This window comes from Kogia breviceps, chromosome 10, assembly GCF_026419965.1.
Source record: "Kogia breviceps isolate mKogBre1 chromosome 10, mKogBre1 haplotype 1, whole genome shotgun sequence".
NCBI classification, from domain to species: domain Eukaryota; kingdom Metazoa; phylum Chordata; class Mammalia; order Artiodactyla; family Physeteridae; genus Kogia; species Kogia breviceps.
This window is the reverse complement of record NC_081319.1, coordinates 27,502,955-27,523,477: the sequence shown is the minus strand read 5'-3', so window position 1 is coordinate 27,523,477 and position 20,523 is coordinate 27,502,955. Positions and strand designations below refer to the sequence as shown.

Sequence of the window (20,523 nt, the reverse complement as noted above, 5' to 3'; positions counted from 1 at the left end):
AAAAAAAAAAAAAAAAAGAATCCGCCTGCCAGTGCAGTGGTCACAGGTTCGTGCCCCGGTCCGGGAAGATCCCACATGCCGCGGAGCAACTAAGCCCATGAGCCACAACTCCTGAGCCTGTGCTCTAGAGCCCACGAGCCACAACTACTGAGCCCACGCGCCACAACTACTGAAGCCAGCACGCCTAGAGCCCGCGCTCCGCAACAAGAGAAGCCACCGCAATGAGAAGCCCGTGCACCACAGCAAAGAGTAGCCCCCACTCACCGCAGCTAGAGAAAGCCCACGCACAGCAACAAAGACCCAATGCAGCCAAAAATAAGTAAAAGAAATAAATTAAAATTGTATGTACTCTAGACGGTAACTTCCAGATAACAGAGATAAGGTCTTTTTTTTTTTTAAAGTCTTTCTCCATCTACAGCTCTAGCTCAATAATTTACATACAGCAGTCATTTAAAACATGGTGGCTGATTAACTGATTCTAATACTCAGTGATATAAATAACCACAGGAACAACCACAATCATAACAATATTAAAACAAGTATTGAATGCTTATCCCATTCCAGGTATATAATATTTTTCTCACTTATTTCTAACAATACCACATAATATAGGTCTTAGTATTATTCCCAGTTTATAGGTCAGTAAACTAAAGTAAGAAGTGAATTAATCTGTCTAAGAGTATAGCCTGGTAAGCGGCAGCACTGGCAAAGCAAGTAACCTTGGTGCATGTTGAAATAAACCTGGTTCAATTTAACACATGCTTGGAAAATGGGATCTTCAATTCTGGTAAAACACCTATTTTGGTTAATAGAGAGGTATTCTGGAGACTACGTATGCATGCAAAGTTCCTGAAGAATTAAAGTAAAGCATGAAATGCTAAAAGCACGCTAAACAATGGAAAATGTCTTTGATGAACCAAATTTTTGAATATGAGAATGTGCTGAAATAGAAGTTATAAGAGAGTTTTGGCTGATCCTGTTACGGATAATAGTTTGGACTGCTTAGGAGAAACGATACTATGCTAAGGACCGAACCAGTGAGAAAATTGTTGGTTAAAAGCACTAGGGTCGGGCTTCCCTGGTGGTGCGGTGGTTGAGAGTCCGCCTGCCGATGGACACGGGTTCGTGCCCCGGTCCGGGAGGATCCCACATGCCGTGGAGCGGCTGGGCCCGTGAGCCGTGGCCGCTGAGCCTGCGCGTCCGGAGCCTGTGCTCCGCAACGGGAGAGGCCACAGCAGCGAGAGGCCGGCGTACCGAAAAAAAAAAAAAAAAAAGCACTAGGGTCATTTAAACCTTCCGACAGGTTTAAGTTAAAGGAAGGTTAAAAATGGCTATTTATGAGGCCCTCACAACATGGCAGGTACCAAGCAAGGCCAATGCTCTCTTTGTATCTATTCGTCCCCTCGACTCGCTGAAGCAGGTATTAGCATCCCCACTCTAGAGGTGAGGAAACTGACTCACAAATACTCAATAATATACTCACATGTCTGTAAGTCTGGGCTTCCCAATCACACCTCTCCCTCTACCTTTCTGGTGATAAGCTTCCCACTGCATGTGGCTCGGAGGTCAGGTCAAAATCTCTATCTTTGAATTTCGGAACAATTATTTCCTGTTGGAAGCCATGTACATGTTCGTTAGGTATTTCTTTCATAGCTGACATTTCTATGACCCTGTGGTTCAGCGCCTCACAGTCTAAAGAAAATACTGTGTCTGTCTTACGGTCATTTTGAATGACATTTATGTTTGCTAAAGAATATTAAGGGAAATGGTTGACTTTGGATGCTTTTTTTTTTTTTTTTTTCCCCTTCTGAAAGCTTCTGAAGCATTGCCTTGGACAGCAGGTATGTTAATTAGCAGCTGTGTTTTCAAGGCATGAACTGGAAAGAAAGATGATGTCCTACTAGGTGATAAAATTATCTGTCATAGACCCCAAAGTGGATGTCAAGTTCTGAAAAACTGGGGAGCGGCTGACGAGAGAAGTCTATAGAAGACGTGGCAGATCAGTGCTTTATAGTTCTTGAGCGTTTCAGGGTCCGGTGTTTTTGTTTGGTCCATGTGAACAAAATACATTAGATGACATAAGTCTTGCCTTCCACTGGGGGCTCGAAGCTTCAAAATTAGAAGACCACAAACCCAACGCCAGCTTGTAGCAGGTAGCTGGTCTATGACCTCCCTTAACCTCTCCGTTGCGATCAATTTTCATAATGTTCCCATGTAAACCTTTAACTTCCATAACCACGGGCAAGGTCCCTCATGACCAGGCTCCAGACTAGCTCCTTAACTCCATCTCTGTCATTTTCCTCCTTTTGCTCTGGCCTTGCCCTGAGTCACAATGAACTGCCCGTTTCCAGAATGTACTAGACCTTCCCTTTCTCCTCCAAGTCTTCGTACCTTGGAACATTCTTTGTTTTTCTTCTTTGCCAGGTGAAATTTTACTCATCTGTTAGATCTCAGCTCAGATGTCTTTCGTCCATGGCCTCCCAGATGAGGTTGGGTCCCTTTGGGCTACGGTCCCATTAATGGCATCAGCTACTTCTCTCTTTCTGAACAATTGCCATGCTTGTAAATTACTTGATGAAAATATGTCTCCCTCATGAGAATGTACAATAAAAGGCATTGTCCCTCTCATTCAGTGCTAAGTTCCCAGTGCTCAGCAAACAGTAGGCAGTCCACAAACATGTGTTGAACAGAGTAGCATAAAATGAAAGATTATGTGGAAAGCGTAAAGGAAGTGGGGAGATTCTGGATGTCTAGTCCTTTAGTTTTACTGCAAAACGGATTGGCTGGTGGGTAAACTATAAAATATTTTTGCTGGTAAGATGTGAAAAATAGATGATTCTTTCCCTCAGGAATGATCACAGTTAGTGGATGGTTCTGGGCAGAGTCACTAATTGACTTCATCTCTGAGCTTCTGGGCTTCTATGAGGACTAACATTCTGGCGACAATAAAGCAGTAAATCTAAGGTGGAATCTCAGAAGCTGTGCAACTTTGGACACATTACTCAACTTCCCTCATCTGTAAAATGGGGATAATCATCATATCTATTACATAGGCTGATTGTGAGGATCTGATGAGAAAATGCATGTAAATCACTTAGCACAGTACCTGGCACATAGTATGTTCACTAAATGTAAGTGTTTACTACCATGGTTGGTGCTTCTGTCCAAGGCAGGCACCTCCACTCTGAGGTGTAGAAGCCAAATGACTTGAATCACATGATTTCAGCATCTGATAATTTGATGAGGTTACCCTCTGAGGGTGACCCAAGACCTCTCTGTCTACACTGCCATCACCAGCCCACACTATAAAAAGCTATTCCTCCCATGCTGGGCATTCCCTGAGGCCACAGCAAAAATGGAACACCATCAGAAATAACACGAACAAATCACTATCAACACCCACCTGACTCTACCATTTGAACCGCCTCCTGACCAAAATGTTCTGTGGACAGAAGTGAAATCCCTTGATCCAGTTCTGGCCTTTGACCAAGGTGGCAGTCTTGTTCTCTGGCCTGTCATCAAGAGCTCTGCACCGGGACTTCCCTGGAAGTCCTGTGGTTAAGACTTCACCTTCCAGTGCAGGGGGTGCGTGTTTGATCCCTGGTCGGGGAGGCTAAGATCCCACGTGCCTCCCAGCCAAAAAAGTAAAACATAAAACAGAAGCAATATTGTAACGAATTCAATAAAGATTTTCAAAATGGTCCTCATAAATAAAAATCTTAAAAAAAAAAAAGAGCTCTGCACCAAAGCAGTCCATGCTGCTTGACCTACACTGACACCAGCCCTGGTCTCAGATCCTAGCAGGAAAAGAAGCATGTCTACTTCATTTCATTTCTAAGTGGCAGAACAATTAAAATGCTGGCAAAAAGAAAAAAAAAAAGGGTGAATGAGGGTAATTTGAGACCTAGGAGAATGGACAGCCCATGGGTTTTGGGTCCCTGACAGACCTAACATGGGTTTTATTCTTCCTGAGCCAAGTGGCTTCCATGCTATGTGGTGTCCATCTCAAATGGATGTGGATGATGGCGAGGTCTTAGGTAAATTCTAGGGGGCTTCAGGGAATTAGATGTCATTGTTCTATCTCCTAGGGGCAGATAGAACATCCTCCCACATTTTCACTTTGTTTTGGAGGCTCCATAGTTCAGAGGGAGAGAGGAGGCTGCCCGAGCTGGAGGCCTTTCCCTCTTGGAGCCTCAGTTCCATCATCTGCAGGAGAGCCTTGCTGGAGTGGGATTACTCAGAGGATTCAACGAGAAAAAATATATTTAAAGCACTTAGCCCAGTGCCAGGCACTTAGCAAGTGCTTAAAGGATAGGAGCTGAAGCTCTTGTAGCTATTCTGGACTTCCGAATTCACCTAACATAGCCACTGAGGGGGAATTAAAAGCCAAAGGGTGGTCCCGTGTTCCAGGTCACACCATCCCTTGAGGAGGGGCAGAGCTGGGGTCCTGTCCCAGGTCTCCCCCCAAATGATGCCTATTTTCGCAGTATCCCACCGACGCTCAGGACTCATTCAGCTCAGCTGAGCTCTTGATACATCACTGTTCTGGAGCCTTCCACCTTTGTCTCCTCCAATTGAATCTTTACCCTCAATGTCCGCTCAATCCCTAAATCCCGTTCGTGCTTCTTTCAAAACATTCTGCAAAAATTCCTCCTGCTTTCCTGCCACATGGCCACTGTAGCTGCTGTTCTGTCCAGAAGTTTCTCCCCTCCTCTCTACCAATGGCTAGCCCCTTTAAGTTTCGGACCCCATGTCTCCTCCTTGGAGAGACAGACAGTCCAGGACCATCACGGCTGAAGGAACGCCGCGCCCCACCCCTTCTCTCTGTCTCTAGTTTGTGGTCTGTACTGCAGTGTCCGACTCTACAGTTTTCTTTCCTTTTTGATTCCATCTCCTTTCCTAAATGTAAGCTCCCAAAGGACAGAGAATACGTCGTCCTTGCTCACTGCTGGGTCTCTAGCACCTGGCACAATCCACAACCCATAGGTGCCTGGTAAATATATGTTGGGTGAATGAATGAACGCACGAACAAACAGATTCTAGAAACTGCGTATTTGGTAACACCTGGATAGGACCGAGGAAAGGATTTAAACTGGCTGGGAGGGCGACCTGGACACCTGCTTGTCCCCCTTCTTGGCCTCCTAAAAGAACAGCGCGAGGCTACCCACAAAGACAGGGACTCTTCCAAGCACGCAACCCACACAAAAGCACATCTCGCAGTTGGGGGGCGGGGGGAATGGGCGGATAGTCGCTAATTGTGACTTCCAACTGGGCTGATCTTTCAAAAGTTCGGAAGGCGAACCTCCCTAAACCCCAGGCTGCTACCGCTGCTGGAGCTGGGGATGGAGGAGAGGAGGGGTGTGCTTGGGCGCCTCTCGGGCTGGCACGGAGAAGTCACATCTCCTCCTCCCTCCTCCCCCCAGCTCCTCTCCAAGAGAGGAAGCAATGCAGATGGAGACGAGAAATAAATATTCCTGCCTGCTCTGTGCCACTGCAGACGTTTTCCAAAATGTCTGGCTTGGACCACGAAATCAAGCCCACCCAGGAAAGGAGGCGCTCAGCAGGAGAAAGAGGGGGAAAGGGTGGCATATTTGTCAGTACTTGTCAGCTTTCTGGGGGGCAGAACACATGGCTCAGACTTGGCAGCCCCGCTGAGGTGGGGACATGGTAAGTGCACAGTAATATTCGAAGAATTGAATCAGAAATGGGAGCGGAGTTAAGGAGATCCTGCCAGGGTGTCGGCACCACGTCTACGCCTTTGTCCGGGGTCCCAGGACCCACAGCCGGTTCTCTCATCCTTGATTTCAAGGCTCTTTCCGCTATACCTGCTGCTTCTGCTCTCCCCTTACAGCCCCACCCCTCTCGGGGTAATTAATACCACTGCACTGCAGGAAGTCTTCAAAGGCCCTTTAGAATTTGGGCAGGAGCTCCGGATCCACGTGTGGAGAAGTTCCTGCCATCTCGCAGCAGAGCTCGCCTTCTCCAACACTGGAACACCAGCAGGGATGAGAACACAGGCTGCAAATGATAAGTGGGTGCTTTTGGCCTTGGGGTAGCCAAGTACGTGGGAGGAGTGTCACTAAAGGAAGGGAAGTCACAGGCCCAGCAACAGCCCCGAAGTGTTCCGTGGTTATGGGCACTTCACGAGGCAGGCTGCGCGGCTGTAAAATGTCTCCGAAAAGGGAGATGAGAGGATGAGAATTTGGGCTTGAAAACTCCTGCACGGGCTACGCTAGGTCTTCTTTGTTTCTAATCGTCCCGTGAGAATCTCCCTGGCCCCGTGTCTTTGATATCGCCGCCCCCACCCACCCCGCTCCCACCTTTCACTAGTTCCCTTGGGAGGTCGGGAGTTAGCGTGGGCCCTTGGCGGATTGCATTCTGCTCCAGAAAGGGCAGAGGGGCTTTTCTGCTTTGCACTGGTTCAAATCCAGTGCACTAAAAACAGTTGCTCAAAATGAAGACTCAAAGAAAGTGGTTTATCTTTTGTGGGTGTCAGGGGAATGTTTTCCAGAAAAGCTGCATTTAATTCTGACTCTTTTTACCATTTCCATGACTTCATTGAGGAATGAAAGATTTTCTAATATTCCCCACTCATGTGCCCTGAATCCTTCTTCATGAATCTTCCCAACTCATTTGCCCATCTGCCTTCCAGTGACAGGCAATTGCCAGCTGAATCCCACTCTCTCCAGGAAGCTGTTCGGTGGTGGGGAGAAGCTGGCAGAAGACCTGGGTTCCCGTCCCCATTCTTCCCATTGCTGTGTGACCTTAGAGAGATTACTCCCCCTCTCTGTCCCTTGATTTTTTTTGTTTGTCAAAGAAGTGGGTTGGATACATTTCCTTTCAGCTCTGACACATTACGGGTGGTTCTACTGAGTGAATCAAATAGAATTCCTATCGTCACCATCCTCTTCCCACCCCACCTTTGCGAATAAATTCCAGAGACCAAGGCCATCACACTTCCAGGACTGAGTTCAATCCTTATATGTGGGAAGGTCAGAGCCGTATATCAAAACAAGCTGGGGGCTTCCCTGGTGGCACAGTGGTTGAGAATGTGCCTGCCAATGCAGGGGATATGGGTTCGAGCCCCGGTCTGGGAAGATCCCACATGCCGCGGAGCAACTGGGCCCGTGAGCCACAACTACTGAGCCTGTGCGTCTGGAGCCTGTGCTCCGGAACAAGAGAGGCCGCGATGGTGAGAGGCCCGCGCACCGCGATGAAAAGTGGCCCCCACTCGCCGCAACTAGAGAAAGCCCTCGCACAGAAACGAAGAGCCAACACAGCCAAAAATAAATAAATAAATAAATTTTAAAACAAGCTGGGCGTGTAGATAATGTGCATACACATACAATCTAAACACTGTTTTGAATGTTTTCTGTCTACATTTCCCTTAATTTCCAGGAAATCTAATGTGTGGGTTAAGGAAAGACCAAAGTAGGGGTATATTTGGGAAGAACTTATGTGCGTGGCATGTATGTTTGCATTGTATAATAATCAGCTTAGTTATCTTTTATTAGTAATAGCTACCATTTATTGAGGACCATGCTAAGCTCTTCCACTCTGATTATTATCCTCACAACAGCTCATCAAGGAAGATATTATCTACTCCCCACTCCTACACAACGTTGGTAGTTGACCACAATTAACACACATACACATAAACCAAAAGCAAAAGGACACAATGGAGTGCCTCCTACAAACCAACATCAAAACCAAACTCGGGCTCAGAGAGGATGAGACACCTCTCTAGATCACACAGCTGGTTAAGATAGCTAATGGGATTTGAACCCGGTCCTGCTGGATTCCAAAGATGATCATGTGCTACTCCCCGGCCCGTGCTGGGCTTTGCCTTGGCATTCAATGCCTCGCTAGGAGATTCTTCATCTCCTAGAAGAGATGTTTTAAAGACCCATAGATAGTAAGGCTGCTTTCAAGACCCACAGGTAGTGGGTCCTAAATTGATCGCCTTTCTTACGGCATTGTTAAGAGGAAAACAGCTGATCTTAGAGGCAGCAAGAACCCTGCTATCAGAAAGGGCAAGAAAGCACACAGTTGCAGGGCCTGCCTAGCACAGAAGCCTGGGAGAACTGGGCGCCTGAGGCAGCCCATTGACAGCGACCATCTCCACTGATCACTTACCCACAGAGAACTTGGCTTCTGCCCGCGACCTAACTCACTTCCACGCGCATGCCCAGTTCTGGCACAGAATTAGAGCTCTCCAGAACGTGTGCAGATTGGATCATCTGCTCCAGAGGTTGTGAACTCCAGTGTCCCCAAGCCCAGGCAGGTAGGGGAATGAGCGGAATGGCCAGGAGGGGGTTACAGGAAACTGGCAAACACATCTCTGGTCTGTGGGGACTCCCCGACTGAGCTCCAGTAGGCTGTTGCAATGCACACATGCAGACCCAGGGCTGCCGACCGTTCACTTCCTGAGGAAACCCTGGGATACAGACACCTCTGAATCCTCCTGATGCTGAAATGTGGGCAACTAATTCAGTAAAGAAAAGTGTACCCGACGCAGTGAGGACCCAATAAAACCTATTTACAAGCTCTACCTGACTTGTAGGTCTCCACCGGTAACCTCTAAAATTAATTTTCCTCATTTGCAGGAAACGGTAGCCGGGAAACATTAAATGGTCTCCCTGAGATAGCTAAGGTGGGTGTAGCCGGCAGCCCTTTCTTTGGATACATACATATAGAGACGTACGTGTGTGTGTCTATGTACGTGCTTATACACACATACATATTATATATTCACAAATTAAATAGGAATGATTTTGGATTACCTGTTGTCATAAAAAGTTCTGCTTATTTCCCTGTGTTCTTATTATACATTGGTAGTTGACTGCAATTAACAGATATTCACAAACCCAAACCAAAATGACACAACAGCTCCCCTCCCCACACCCAAACCCAAACCCCAACTAGAACAAAAACCAGGAAAGAAAGCAGCTCTTTACTTACGGTAAATGACAAAAAAGAAGAAAACAAAGTCCCCTCGTCATATCTGGATAATTTTGCCAGCACTCCTTCCAGGATTGTAACAAACTAGTAAAAGAGCAAAAAGGAAAAAGAATGATTACTTCAAACGATGATTGTTCACGAGAAAGAGCAACATTTCCCAACCGCTTAGAGACCAGCAATGAGCCCTTGATCACTTTTAAGTTCTATTATTTGGTTCCCGTCTTTGGGGAAAGGAATAGACTGCCTTTAGATAGAAATATCTGACTTATTCGGCTTTCTCTTCATTATTATGTGATTGCAAATATAGAGTGTTACAGAAGTGCAAAGTGACAAAATATTATTGAGTTGCGTATAGCATGCGATAATATTAAATGCACTTTTCAAAATCCAAAACTGTGCAAAGCAGTTTTTACGTTACATATTAGCACTACATTTAATCCAATCTATTTTTATTTGTATTTTATCAGTAATTTGGGGGAAACAGAAGTTTAGCACTGGCAAATATAAATGTCTTCCCATTCAGCATTACTTAGTTAAAATTCTATAATTCATGAGGGTGACTGAAATAGCTTTATCTGACTTTTATATTTTATTATGACTCTCACTGCATGTGAAACTAGCAGAAAGGGGGTTTTCATGATGGCAGAATTCCTTATTACCATTTAACTTTCTGTTCTTAAAAATCTAACTTTGTTGGGGCTGAAAAACAAAACAAATATTTCCTGCATAACCTAGTGCAACATTTAGGGACAAATTCTTATTAAGGTAGCATATGCCACTTCATCAATTCATCTTCACACGCTCGCAATCATCAGAAAAATCATTCGGAGCTGCGGCTGGGTGACGTACGATCTTGTTTCCTGAGAAATGCAAGTGCCCAGCGCAACTTTTTAACGTGTCATATTTTAATGGAAATGCAGGCATAACAGAGCAATGTTCACAATGAAACATTTCACCTGAAGCTGAAGGTTACCTTTGCAACCAAGAGTGTTATCATTTCTTTAACAGTTTCTTCAATTAGTTCATCTATTTTTGAATGGTATTGATGCTAAAGAACACAGAAAGACAAGTATTAGCATGTTTGGGAGGTGATGGCATTGCATCCGTCAGTAAGTTTTAGACAACTCAATTTATTAGTAAAAACATGGCCATGGGACCCAGTTTATTTCCACAGTCCCAGAAGCAGCTGTAAGATTCTGATTCCAGGTCTTTGATGGAGAAAGATCAGAAGCTCTTAAAACAATTACCAGGCACATTGTTCCTCACCCAAAGCTTTTGCTGGCTTTGATATGTGTAGACACACACACATTTACAAATAGCATGCACGGATGGCTTAAGGGCTGGTCTGGCGGTGTGCTAACCTGGGTCTTACAAAGCAAGATACCACAATGATTTAATAGAGAGGCTGAAAATTATCTTTGGGAAACTGCTGGGTGATGTGACTTAGGGAGCCACAAATTCCAAAGGGAATTTGACCAAGACCCTGACTGATTTTGCAAAAACTGTTCTCAAACCATCAGGTCCTTTGGGTTACTGCCTCAGAGCTCCCGGGTTCTACCTCCAAGCGTTGACTCAGTGTGAGGGCAAAGAGTCTCTTTATGAACGCTTGTGGCAGCTACTTAGTTTCTTCATTTGTGGAGAAGCAGACCCAGGTTTAGAGCCTCTCCTGAGACGGCTGCTAAGTTTTTCAATTTCTCCAACTGCCGCTGTCACTTAAATAGTAATGCAAAAACCAACCCCACACCAACAAAACTCTGCTACAAATGCCAGGAAAAAAGGAAAAGCGATTTCAACAAGAGATGCTGTATGCCAGCTCCTTGATATTTATTAGATCATTTTAGTACCCATTTGAATTATTCCATATTTCCTTGATAAAAAATAACAAGGCAAACATTGATAGTTGGAAAGGAAAATGCACTTACCCACTCTTTAGCAAACTTTCAGAAGGATGGTTAATTAGGAGTAGAAAAGAAAAAGGAACAGTGCAAATAAAAATTAGGACAAAAGGACACATGAGAAAAATAAAAATTAAACAAACCATCCAAAAAGTTATGAAAACATACAGAAAAAATAAGCCATAGTAATGTGGTTTGATATTCTGAAAACTGGCAGTCAGATTTATTGAAAGTGACCAAAGGGATGTGAATTAGGTTAATTCACTTAAAGTCATAGGTGAATTTTGATTATAATTGGAAGACCCAGGTAAAGTTCCAGTGCAAAGTTGGGAAGTCATGATGTCTAAGAAAATATAGCTCAGTTTCCTCATCTGTAAAAACAAAACCCCCAAAACAGGTAATACTACTACTACCCCGGACCAGTGAGAAGGGGGGAAGCCAGTACAAATTACTGATTTTGGAAAGGGAATGAGGCAAACTCTGTATGAAGCTATTTAGCAGGTCCGTTCAATTATTATTATTATCATTATACTATTGTTATTATTATTATTTAAAAAACCAGGGCTAAGTCCTTTCCTGCCAGTCCTGCTCTCAGACTCATAAATCTATTTTGAAGATGAAATTGAGGGTCTACATGTGAAAGCATTTTGTCAACTATAATTGCAATTCAAATATTATTATTTGTTCAAGGCCATAATGGAAAAGATAAGGGTAGGGAGAGATGTCATCTCATTTTAGTTTTTCCTTTTAGTTGATTAGAGGAAAGTAATAAAGTGAATGGCCCATGTTTGTTCAGTCCTGATAAATCAGGACCCATGTTGGTTCTACTGCTACCTTTGGGAAGGGATTTACCAGTCAGAGCAATAAACCTCAAGGTAAATGCAAAAACTATCTGCAGGATTCTGTGCTAGAAACACAAAGAAAGATGTCAGAGCAAAAGAATTTCAGGAGTATTGATGGGGCTCCAAATTCATTTTTAGGTCTTGAGATAAGATCCAGAATCACATGCTTACTTTCCCTCCTCATGAAAGTGCCTCACTCCGCTAGATTTTCTTTGGAATTGCTAGAAATGGTCCACCGATATTAAATTAACTACAAGGTTTAACTAACTCCGAAAAGCTAGTTGCAGGCAAAATAATATGAAATAGGAAATGAGGAGCTTCTAACCAAGCAAAGAACATCATTGAGAAAAGAAACAATCCCTCGCAACACTTGGCTGAAATGGCAAACAAAGCCAAGAGCAATCATTTTGCACCAAGAAAGACTGAGGCTCTTGGTCTGAAGAGTTAACGTCATTCTTTCTCCAAAGACAAATGGGCTTTCTCTTCAGAAGTGGGGGAACCTCAAACCTTTTCATTCTCTAAGGAATCCAAACTAAAGTATAGGGAGACATGGTGGATTATGGGAACCTCTTCCTATCTTCAATATTCCCATGCCAAATATGGTCCCCACTACTCTCCAGGGAGTCTCACTGTCTCTCCCTTTCTCTCCAGGTGAATAATATGATCTCCACTCCTCTCCACTTTTCTTAATTTCTACTTATGAAAAAAAAGTGATTGCTATGACTATTCTGTCTCTTCTAGAGGAAACTTGAGCATGTTCATCTCTATTGGTCTACTTCCTTATCTCCTCAATGGGGCTAGAATTATCCCTGTTGTGAATGGAGAAATCATATTCACCTAACAAAGTCATGAAACCACGCGTGGAAACACGGTTTAGAGACTCAGAAGTGTTATCTGGCAGAATTACTCCTACAATTACTAATTGATTAGCATGGTGGTTACCTGTGTGTATACATTTCTCTAAACTCATGTAAAATATATACACTTTATTGTATGTAAACTATATTTTGAATTAAATAAAACCTACTTTGGGATATATAGTAGGGCAGGGGAATATCTACCCTGCTTATCACGTGGCAAAGGGGTACGTATCAAAGCAGTTCCCATTCCTATTCAAGTAATTACAAAATACATGAATTCCTTTTACCAGATTCTCCTGAGACTTATTTGATTGACTTGCTTTTCTGGAGAAACAGTAAGTACTTTGCCTTCACTCTGCTCTTTCTTGGGAGATACATTGCTCCATGCAGATGTGAAGCTCCATGAAGGGATACAAATACTACTGGGACATCTTTTAATTACCATCCCCCTAACTAAACTATCTTGTCACAAAATTTCTTGCAGTCAGAGGAACTATCCGCTTCTATCTGCATCCCAATATGGGTACAAAAAGGGATCCTTCCTGTTTTTGCATTTTCCAGTCCTCTCTGTTGGCCTTCTTAGATTGACTTGACCCTAATAATAACAACACTATTCCTAAGTTATATTCTGGGGCACTAGATCATGACGATGGTGATGGCAAGGGAACTACTAATCTTCAATGGTGTGGAAAGTTTGGAGAGTTTACTTTTGCTTCTGATAAGCTAAGTTGCAGCAAATTCACAATCACTTCGTGAAAATTATTCCACTTGACTTCCTGTGCTGCACATTTTGCCTTGTCACGGAACAGATTGTGTGTATGTTGTCTTTCTGTTAAGACCATCTGACCTTGGAAATGAGATGAAAACACACTAGACCAAGTGAGAAACTATTTAATACACAATTTCCTTTCTATTGGTGCTTCACAAATTTTAATGAAAAAATAAATATTTAAGATGGAAAAGTATGGTTAACAAATGTTTCAACAGCTGCCTTTAAATGAGACTTTATCCCAGTGATGAAATTCAGGAAGTGATCTTAAAATTGGAGACTACTGTATCACCTGGTTGGTATCTAGTCCAAAATACCTTAAGGGAGTTGGAATCCAGGTGGAAGCAGGTATTAGTAACTAGGTCTGTAATATGAGTTTACTATCCGATATTCACAAAATGAAAACTACATAAAAACACTGGACTTCTCTCCTCCCAATATCATGATGTTTCCAGCCACCCTTGGCCAATCTCACTTGAACAATTCAGTTTTACTTTGGAGATGAATATCCCCATTCTACAAAGTGAGAAAAATTGAGAGACCATTTGCATGAGACTTCCCCATAAAGTTCTAGTCAAGGTCACAGCCACAGAGCAAGGTCCTTCAAGGAAGTATATATTTACAGACAATGATGTCTGGCTTCATTCTCACTGTTCAGTTACTTGGCATTCTACGATCAGAAAAGGCCTCATTTCTCACAAGCTGATCACTTAGGTGTGTCTGATTCAGTTACATGACGGAGAAATGGCATAGCAGGTCTCTCTAGCATGGCTTGGGAAACTGACAGGCTTCAGATAACAATCACAGACTAGAATACAGTATTAGATGGGCCCTTAACAAAAATCATTTAGCCTGGACGCCTGTGCACTAGTTCTGGGAAACTGGGAAACATTTATGAGTCTCAGTTACTGTTTTCATTAAAAAAACAAACAAACAAACAAAAACCACCTTGAATCATTTAGGGGTAAATACATGAAGTCTTTTCTATTATATCAAATAGAACAATGTCCAGAAAGAAGTAGTTTAGCCTCAAAAATGTTACTATTTGGGAATATCCAAGACAACTTTCTAATCTTACATCCAGAAATTAGGAAGCTTTATCCCCAATTTTGACAAGCTGCATGCCTCTCAAAGGTTGTGTGTTACATGCTATGATCTCTCATTTGATAAACAACAGCAAGGTTATGAGAGTAAGTGACTTGCTCGAGGTCACATAGTTTGGTAGCTAAGGGGTAGAGTCCATATGATGTAGTTATTAAGTCACTGGACAAGTTAGTCTAGAAAACCAAGACTTCAAGGTTAAGCCAAAGGTATTCTACTCTAGCATAGCACAGAAGTGATCAGTGGTAAAGATGAGAGACAGGGTCCACTGTGACAAAATCAACTTGTTATTTCTTAGTATATTTCTCCAACCAGGGTCTATAGTTTGCCCTGACAAGGCCCTGAAATTGTATAGTGAAACTGTATGAAAGTATATATATATGTTTGTTTGTTTGTTTTTGTTTTTTTTCTGGGAAATGGCCTCATACACTTCATCAGATTTTCAGTAGTGTTTCTGACAACCCCCCCCCACTCCTCCACCCAACTCCTATTACTCTCCCCAAACTCCAGTTCAAAAAGAAAAGATCAGAGTGACTAAGCTTGTTAGAAGAGACTGTTTAGCCATTTGTCCAGGTATGTAGGAGTTCTATAATTGCGGCCACCATTGAGTCAATCTGAAAAGGGACTGTAAAAGTCGCCAAGAGGGAAGGGAGGCCAATCCCTGTGTAACAATGCTTCCCTACCCTGAATGGTGTCATCCTTGTGAAACGCAGTGAAAATGGACATCTCAAGCAGCTGTGAGGAGAAACAGATAAATTGGACTCCATAAAACTTAAAAAAACTTTTATGCTTTAAAGAATATTACCAAGAAGGTGAAAAACAAAAACTAACCCACAGAAGGCAAGAAGAAAGGTGCAAATCATATATATGATAATGCTCTAGTACCCAAAATATATAAAGAACCCTTATAACTAAACAACAAAGGACAATCCAATTTTAAAAATGAGCAAAAGATTTGAATGAATAGACATTTGTTCAAAGATATACAAGTGGTCAATAATACCCGTGAAAAGATGGCCAATATCACTGCAAATCAAAACCATAATGAGATACCATTTTACACATACTAGAAAGGTGATACCAAAAAAGACAGATAATAAGAAGCTTCAGCTACGTTGTGGAGAAATAGGATTTCTCACACATTGCTGATGGGAATGTAGAATGGTGCAGCCACTTTGCAAAAAAGTTTGGCTGTTCCTCAAAAGTTGAACACAGAGTTACCATATGACCCAATAATTTCACTCTTAGGTGTATATCCAACTGCACTCTTAGGTCCACATGAATACTTGTATAGGAATGTTCAAGGCAGCTTTACTCGTAGTAGCTAAAAAGTAGAAGAAACTCAAATGTCCATCAATGGATGAAATGATAAACAAAATGTAGTATATATCCATGTAATAGAATACTAGTTAGCTATAGAAAGGAAGTACTAATACGTGCAACACGGATGAATCTTGAAAACATGATGCCATGTGAAGGAAACCAGACACCAAAGGCTACAGATGAGATTCCATTGATATGAAATGCTTAGCATAGGCAAATCCTTAGAGACAGCTAGAAGAGTGGTGGTTACCTAGGGCTAGGGAGGGAGGGTTGGGGAATTATTATTAATGGGTCTGAGTTTCTTTTCAGGGTGATGAAAATGTCCTGCAACCAACTGTGGTGATGGTTGCACAACTTTGTGAATATACTAAAAATGACTGAATCATACTTTTTAAAAGGGTGAATTTTACGGCATGTGAATTATATCTCAGTTTTTAAAAAGGAAGCTCAAAGCGAGAACAATTTTAAAGGGATGTGGACCCTGAAAAGTTTGAATTCAAAGGGATTTGAATGAACTTCAGAGATCACTAAAAACAGGGTTTTTACAGTGGGCTCTGTGAAGCCTACGAGATTGTTCTGAGTCCCCCAGAGAAGTGTGTGGCGGGGTGGGTGCCTGGGGGGCAGTGTGAAGAGGAATATGGTAGCTTGGGCTCTGGGCCCCCTCTTCCTTGAATTCCTGCCCCCCCCATTTCAGAACAGCTCTAATTTTATTCATTTCATATGCTGGCCTTCTTGGTAAGGTTTGAAGAATTAAGTCTATAGCTAAAAACAGCCTGAATGAAACGAGAATAGTGCTATCATTTTACCGATGAGGAAACTGAGGTTTGAAGAGGCCGAGTGACTTGATCAGGTCCAGTCTGCAGCACAGCCAGGGCAAGAGACCCAGGGTCTGGACACCCAACCCAAGCCTTCCTCAGGAGGCTGTCCTTTATGCCTCAGCTCTTCTCCTGAACTTTTTTTGGATACGGAGGCTCCAGGCCAGCGGTTCTCAAAATGTGGTCTCCAGACCAGCCAGGAACATGAGCGTCACTGGGGAATTTGTCAGAAATGCAAATTCGTGGACCACACCCCAGACCTATCAGAAACTCGCGGGGTGAGACCCAACAATCTGGGTCTTAAGAAGCTCTCTGGGTAAGTCTGCTAGACCCTGAAATTTCAGAACTACTGCTCCAGATCATTCTCGTGCAGCGAATGGAATCAGGAAAGAGAACCACTGGCACCTTGCATTTGAGCCCAGGGCTTAGAATACAGCCCCTGGGGCAAGGTACCCAACAAGAAAATCCGTCAGGAGCAGCAGCTAACAGGGATGGTTGAGGAAGCTGATCTGGAGGGGAAAGAGGGTTAGAGGTGACCTTGCCAGGAAGAGAATACCACCAACCCACATTTAAAAATGGAAGGTGCCGAAAGAGAAAATAAATAACGAATAAGGAGCAAATATAATTTAGTAAAAATTCTCAGCATATAAGGCTGGTATCGTAAGATCTGATTTAGGAGCAATTTATGCCAATTGGCAACAACATAAGAGTTGCCAGAAATGTTTCTGAATTAATTCTAAATTGGTATATGAATATCTAGCTGGCTTAAGGCCATCGGAGAAAAATGATCATGATCGTCTTTAATCAAGCCCAAGTTGCTGTTTCTTTCTCCTTTACATTTTAAATACCACTTTGGAATTGGAAACTTAGCAAAGGACTAAACTTTTTGGTCAGGGAAGATTCACAATCGACTCAATCTAAGGAAAATGGAAAGCCTGTGATTTCTTGGAAATTCAAAGCTGCTGGCTGAGGACTGAGTAGCAGGGTGACCTAATATTATACATCCTGGAAGTTGCATGATGCTAGGAAGAGCTCTCTTCTGCTGTCCAGATGTTCAAAGTGATAAAATGCACTTCCAGTGTGAAAACGACTTGCATTCTGGCAAACAGATCTGCTGGAGATGCCAGCCTAATAAATAAGGTCAGAAAACTTCATCTGACTTAAGGGAACTTTACGGTCACCCCAACCCCAGCCAAGAATCACTTCCAAGTGACTGGCATAGTCATCAGCACATGCCTTAGAAATTTACTTAACAAATAGATACCAAACATTCATCTGTGGCTTAATCCACAAATGTTAGAGTATATTTCTGAAACTAGCAGACTAGTGTAGATGGAAGGAATTTGTGAAGTTTTCTTCTACATGATCAATGGAGGGGGGGGTGAAATCTGTAATTTTTTTTTTTTTTTTTTTTTTTTTTTTTACCTCTTGGCCCATTTCCATGCTGCAAAGTTTTGTTGATTGAGCTTTGGCATCAACCATAACATTAAACATGGTGCATATTGACTGTGGGACTCGAAAATCTGTTGATCGACTGGTTTTTTGCAGCTTAACTTCAAATGCAATCCTGGTTCTATTAAAACAAAGTAGGAAAAGACCAATTCAGCATCCAGATGGCAGCAGGTGGAGGAGACATTTTCCGAGAGGTCAGTGAAAAAGAAAATTGAAGGCTGTAATCAGTTTCTATCGACAATGACTTCACATGTGTTCTTTTTAAAATGACTTTCCCAGCTAAGGAAGGCCTATTCACAGAGACGGCCATGTAAACCCTTCCTTTCTCTGCAGTACATGGAACACCTGTAGCTTGGCGTATTTCTGTCTATAGTTTACATGCTACGGAGAACCCTAATTGCACGAGAATGAATGAATGAACTAAAAACCAATTACAGCATTATAGCATCTATAAGTTCTCTCATATTGGCAGCCGACTACCTTGAATCACTTCATTAAAAAAACAGCAAAACCTCTCCCCCCAAAACAGCTTCTAATCTTCAAAAACTTCATGGGGGAAATATCTTAAATTACACTGATTGTTTTGTGTGTTTGTTTGTTTTCTCCTTTCTGGTTTTGAAAGAGAGTGACGTAAAAAAAAAAAATCCAACAAGCTTATTATATTGATTTAAAGACTAAAAAAATAAGATGGCTACCTTTGGGGAGGAGAGTGAAATTAGGAGGCTTGGTCCCAGGGGGCTTCCACTATGTTCGTCTGTTTGCGTGTTTTTGCAATGTCAATGTATTATTTTGTAATAAGAATATGTTATTTTTGCAAGTAAAAATATCATAATATACTTACCGTTCAAGAATCATACAACGGTGGAAACGTAAGATGACATAATTTTGACACAGGCCAAATTATGATTCCCATCAACGTGCTAACTGCACCCAGGAAAACCCTAGTCCGATATGGCCAGCTGGTAATACAGGGGTAAGATTTAATCCTTGGTATCAGCATTGGAAAGGGGACCAGTTCGATTTTAAAAGGTTTCAGAGAAGTGGGTCTCGTCATGACATGTCTTTAAAGAAAAGCACCTGGTTAGTAAGTGGTTCTATTAAAGCTCCTTTCGACCAGTGCATCTTTTCAGCATTGTTCACAGTCAGGTTCTGGAGATCATGCAGCCACCAGAAAAGCACTGCTTTAAGAGGTATTTGTAGCAGTTTTCTAACAGTGCATGGGGAGGACCACACAGCTAGTTAGCTCAGGAAAGGATGCCAGCTTGCTAACACACCCTGGGTGCAGGCAGGCAAGCCAAGTATAATTTCTAAGGTTGGAAGCCCAGTTCTTAAGAAAAAAACTTAAAAAAAAAAAAAAAACCTCTTAAAACACTCCTATATATTATATGATCATGTTAAAGATAAATGATCTTGGCTCCCAAAGACTCGGTGCACTGAAGAAGCTTTCTAATCATGATGATCATTTTAAGCTACGTTTAAAATACATCACTTTCTGGTTTTGTGAAAAGGGGGCCTGATGGGGACTGACTTGGACAGGTCCCTGTACTGATCTTCTGAGGTTTGTGTGCCAGTTCCGGCCCAATTTGAGAAATGGAAATGCTAAATAACTCCCTTACAATGAAGTAATCGTCTTCTGTTTTCACAGGAGAGCTGTTCATAGCCCTTGGAGTGTGCGGCTGTGAAAAGAGGAAGCTGAATGCAAAATTAATATGACTGATAGGGCTCCATGGGAAAGAAAAGCCAAGAATGGAGAGGTCACTTAATCCACTGACTCTCTGAGGGCAGTTAGGGTGCTTTATTTTGTGTGGAGCACAGGACGTGACACAGACTAGACCAGTGGCACCATCAAGTCCATCAAATGAATGATTTCAATTGCTGAGAAACTTGGAAATGAGTGCCTGATTGACTTTTGGGCATTGCATATTTACATCTATGCAATAATGTCCTTGCCCTTCTAGAACAAGGCCCTTTTATTCTGTCCCAAAGAGGAAAGCAAATGTTCCAGGCTCTACTAATGTAGATTCTGTGTCTTACAACATCCAAGGACTTCTTCACATTTTACCTTCTGAATCTGGAGGTTTGGGGATGACATTTGCCCCTATGTTTGCCCTGATCTGCTTTTGTATGGGGCCTCAACTGAAAGGGACATGGGGGTATTTATGTGTCCAGTGCCAGGTGTACATGTGCAGCTGACCAACTTCTGTTCACAAAAGGTTACTTAACAGCCACTATGTGCCAGGCACGAGGCGGGGACCCGGGGAGGGTGAGGAGTTCAAAATGAACAAGATACACTCCCTGCCTTTCAGTAGCTCACACTCTTGGAGGTGACTGATCCATCAAGACACGGGGTAAGGAGAATCCCCTGGTGGTCCAATGGTTAGGACTCCGAGCTTTCACTGCCGAGGGCACGGTGGGTTCGATCCCTGGTCAGGGAGCTAAGCTCCTGCACACCAATGCATGTGGTAAGGGAGAAAACAGAGTCACTATCTACCTTTCACATCCCTA

The 20,523-nt window shown here is 42.8% G+C and overlaps 1 protein-coding gene across 29 annotated transcripts in view; it reads right to left on the bottom strand.

Annotated features, from left to right (window-relative positions):
- Positions 1–20,523, bottom strand: part of CADPS (calcium dependent secretion activator) — a 795,170-nt gene that overhangs the window by 62,966 nt on the left and 711,681 nt on the right. For 17 of the 29 annotated variants that reach the window (XM_067043769.1, XM_067043768.1, XM_067043770.1 and 14 more), the window contains 3 exons: positions 17,992–18,139; positions 9,935–10,009; positions 8,962–9,045 (listed from right to left, as the gene is read on the bottom strand). In XM_067043769.1, the coding sequence (XP_066899870.1) occupies positions 8,962–9,045; positions 9,935–10,009; positions 17,992–18,139 (307 nt within the window). Of the gene's footprint in view, positions 1–8,961; positions 9,046–9,934; positions 10,010–10,883; positions 10,899–17,991; positions 18,140–20,523 lie in introns of all 29 variants that reach the window. The other 12 variants (XM_067043766.1, XM_067043765.1, XM_067043755.1 and 9 more) reach the window with 1 other exon arrangement.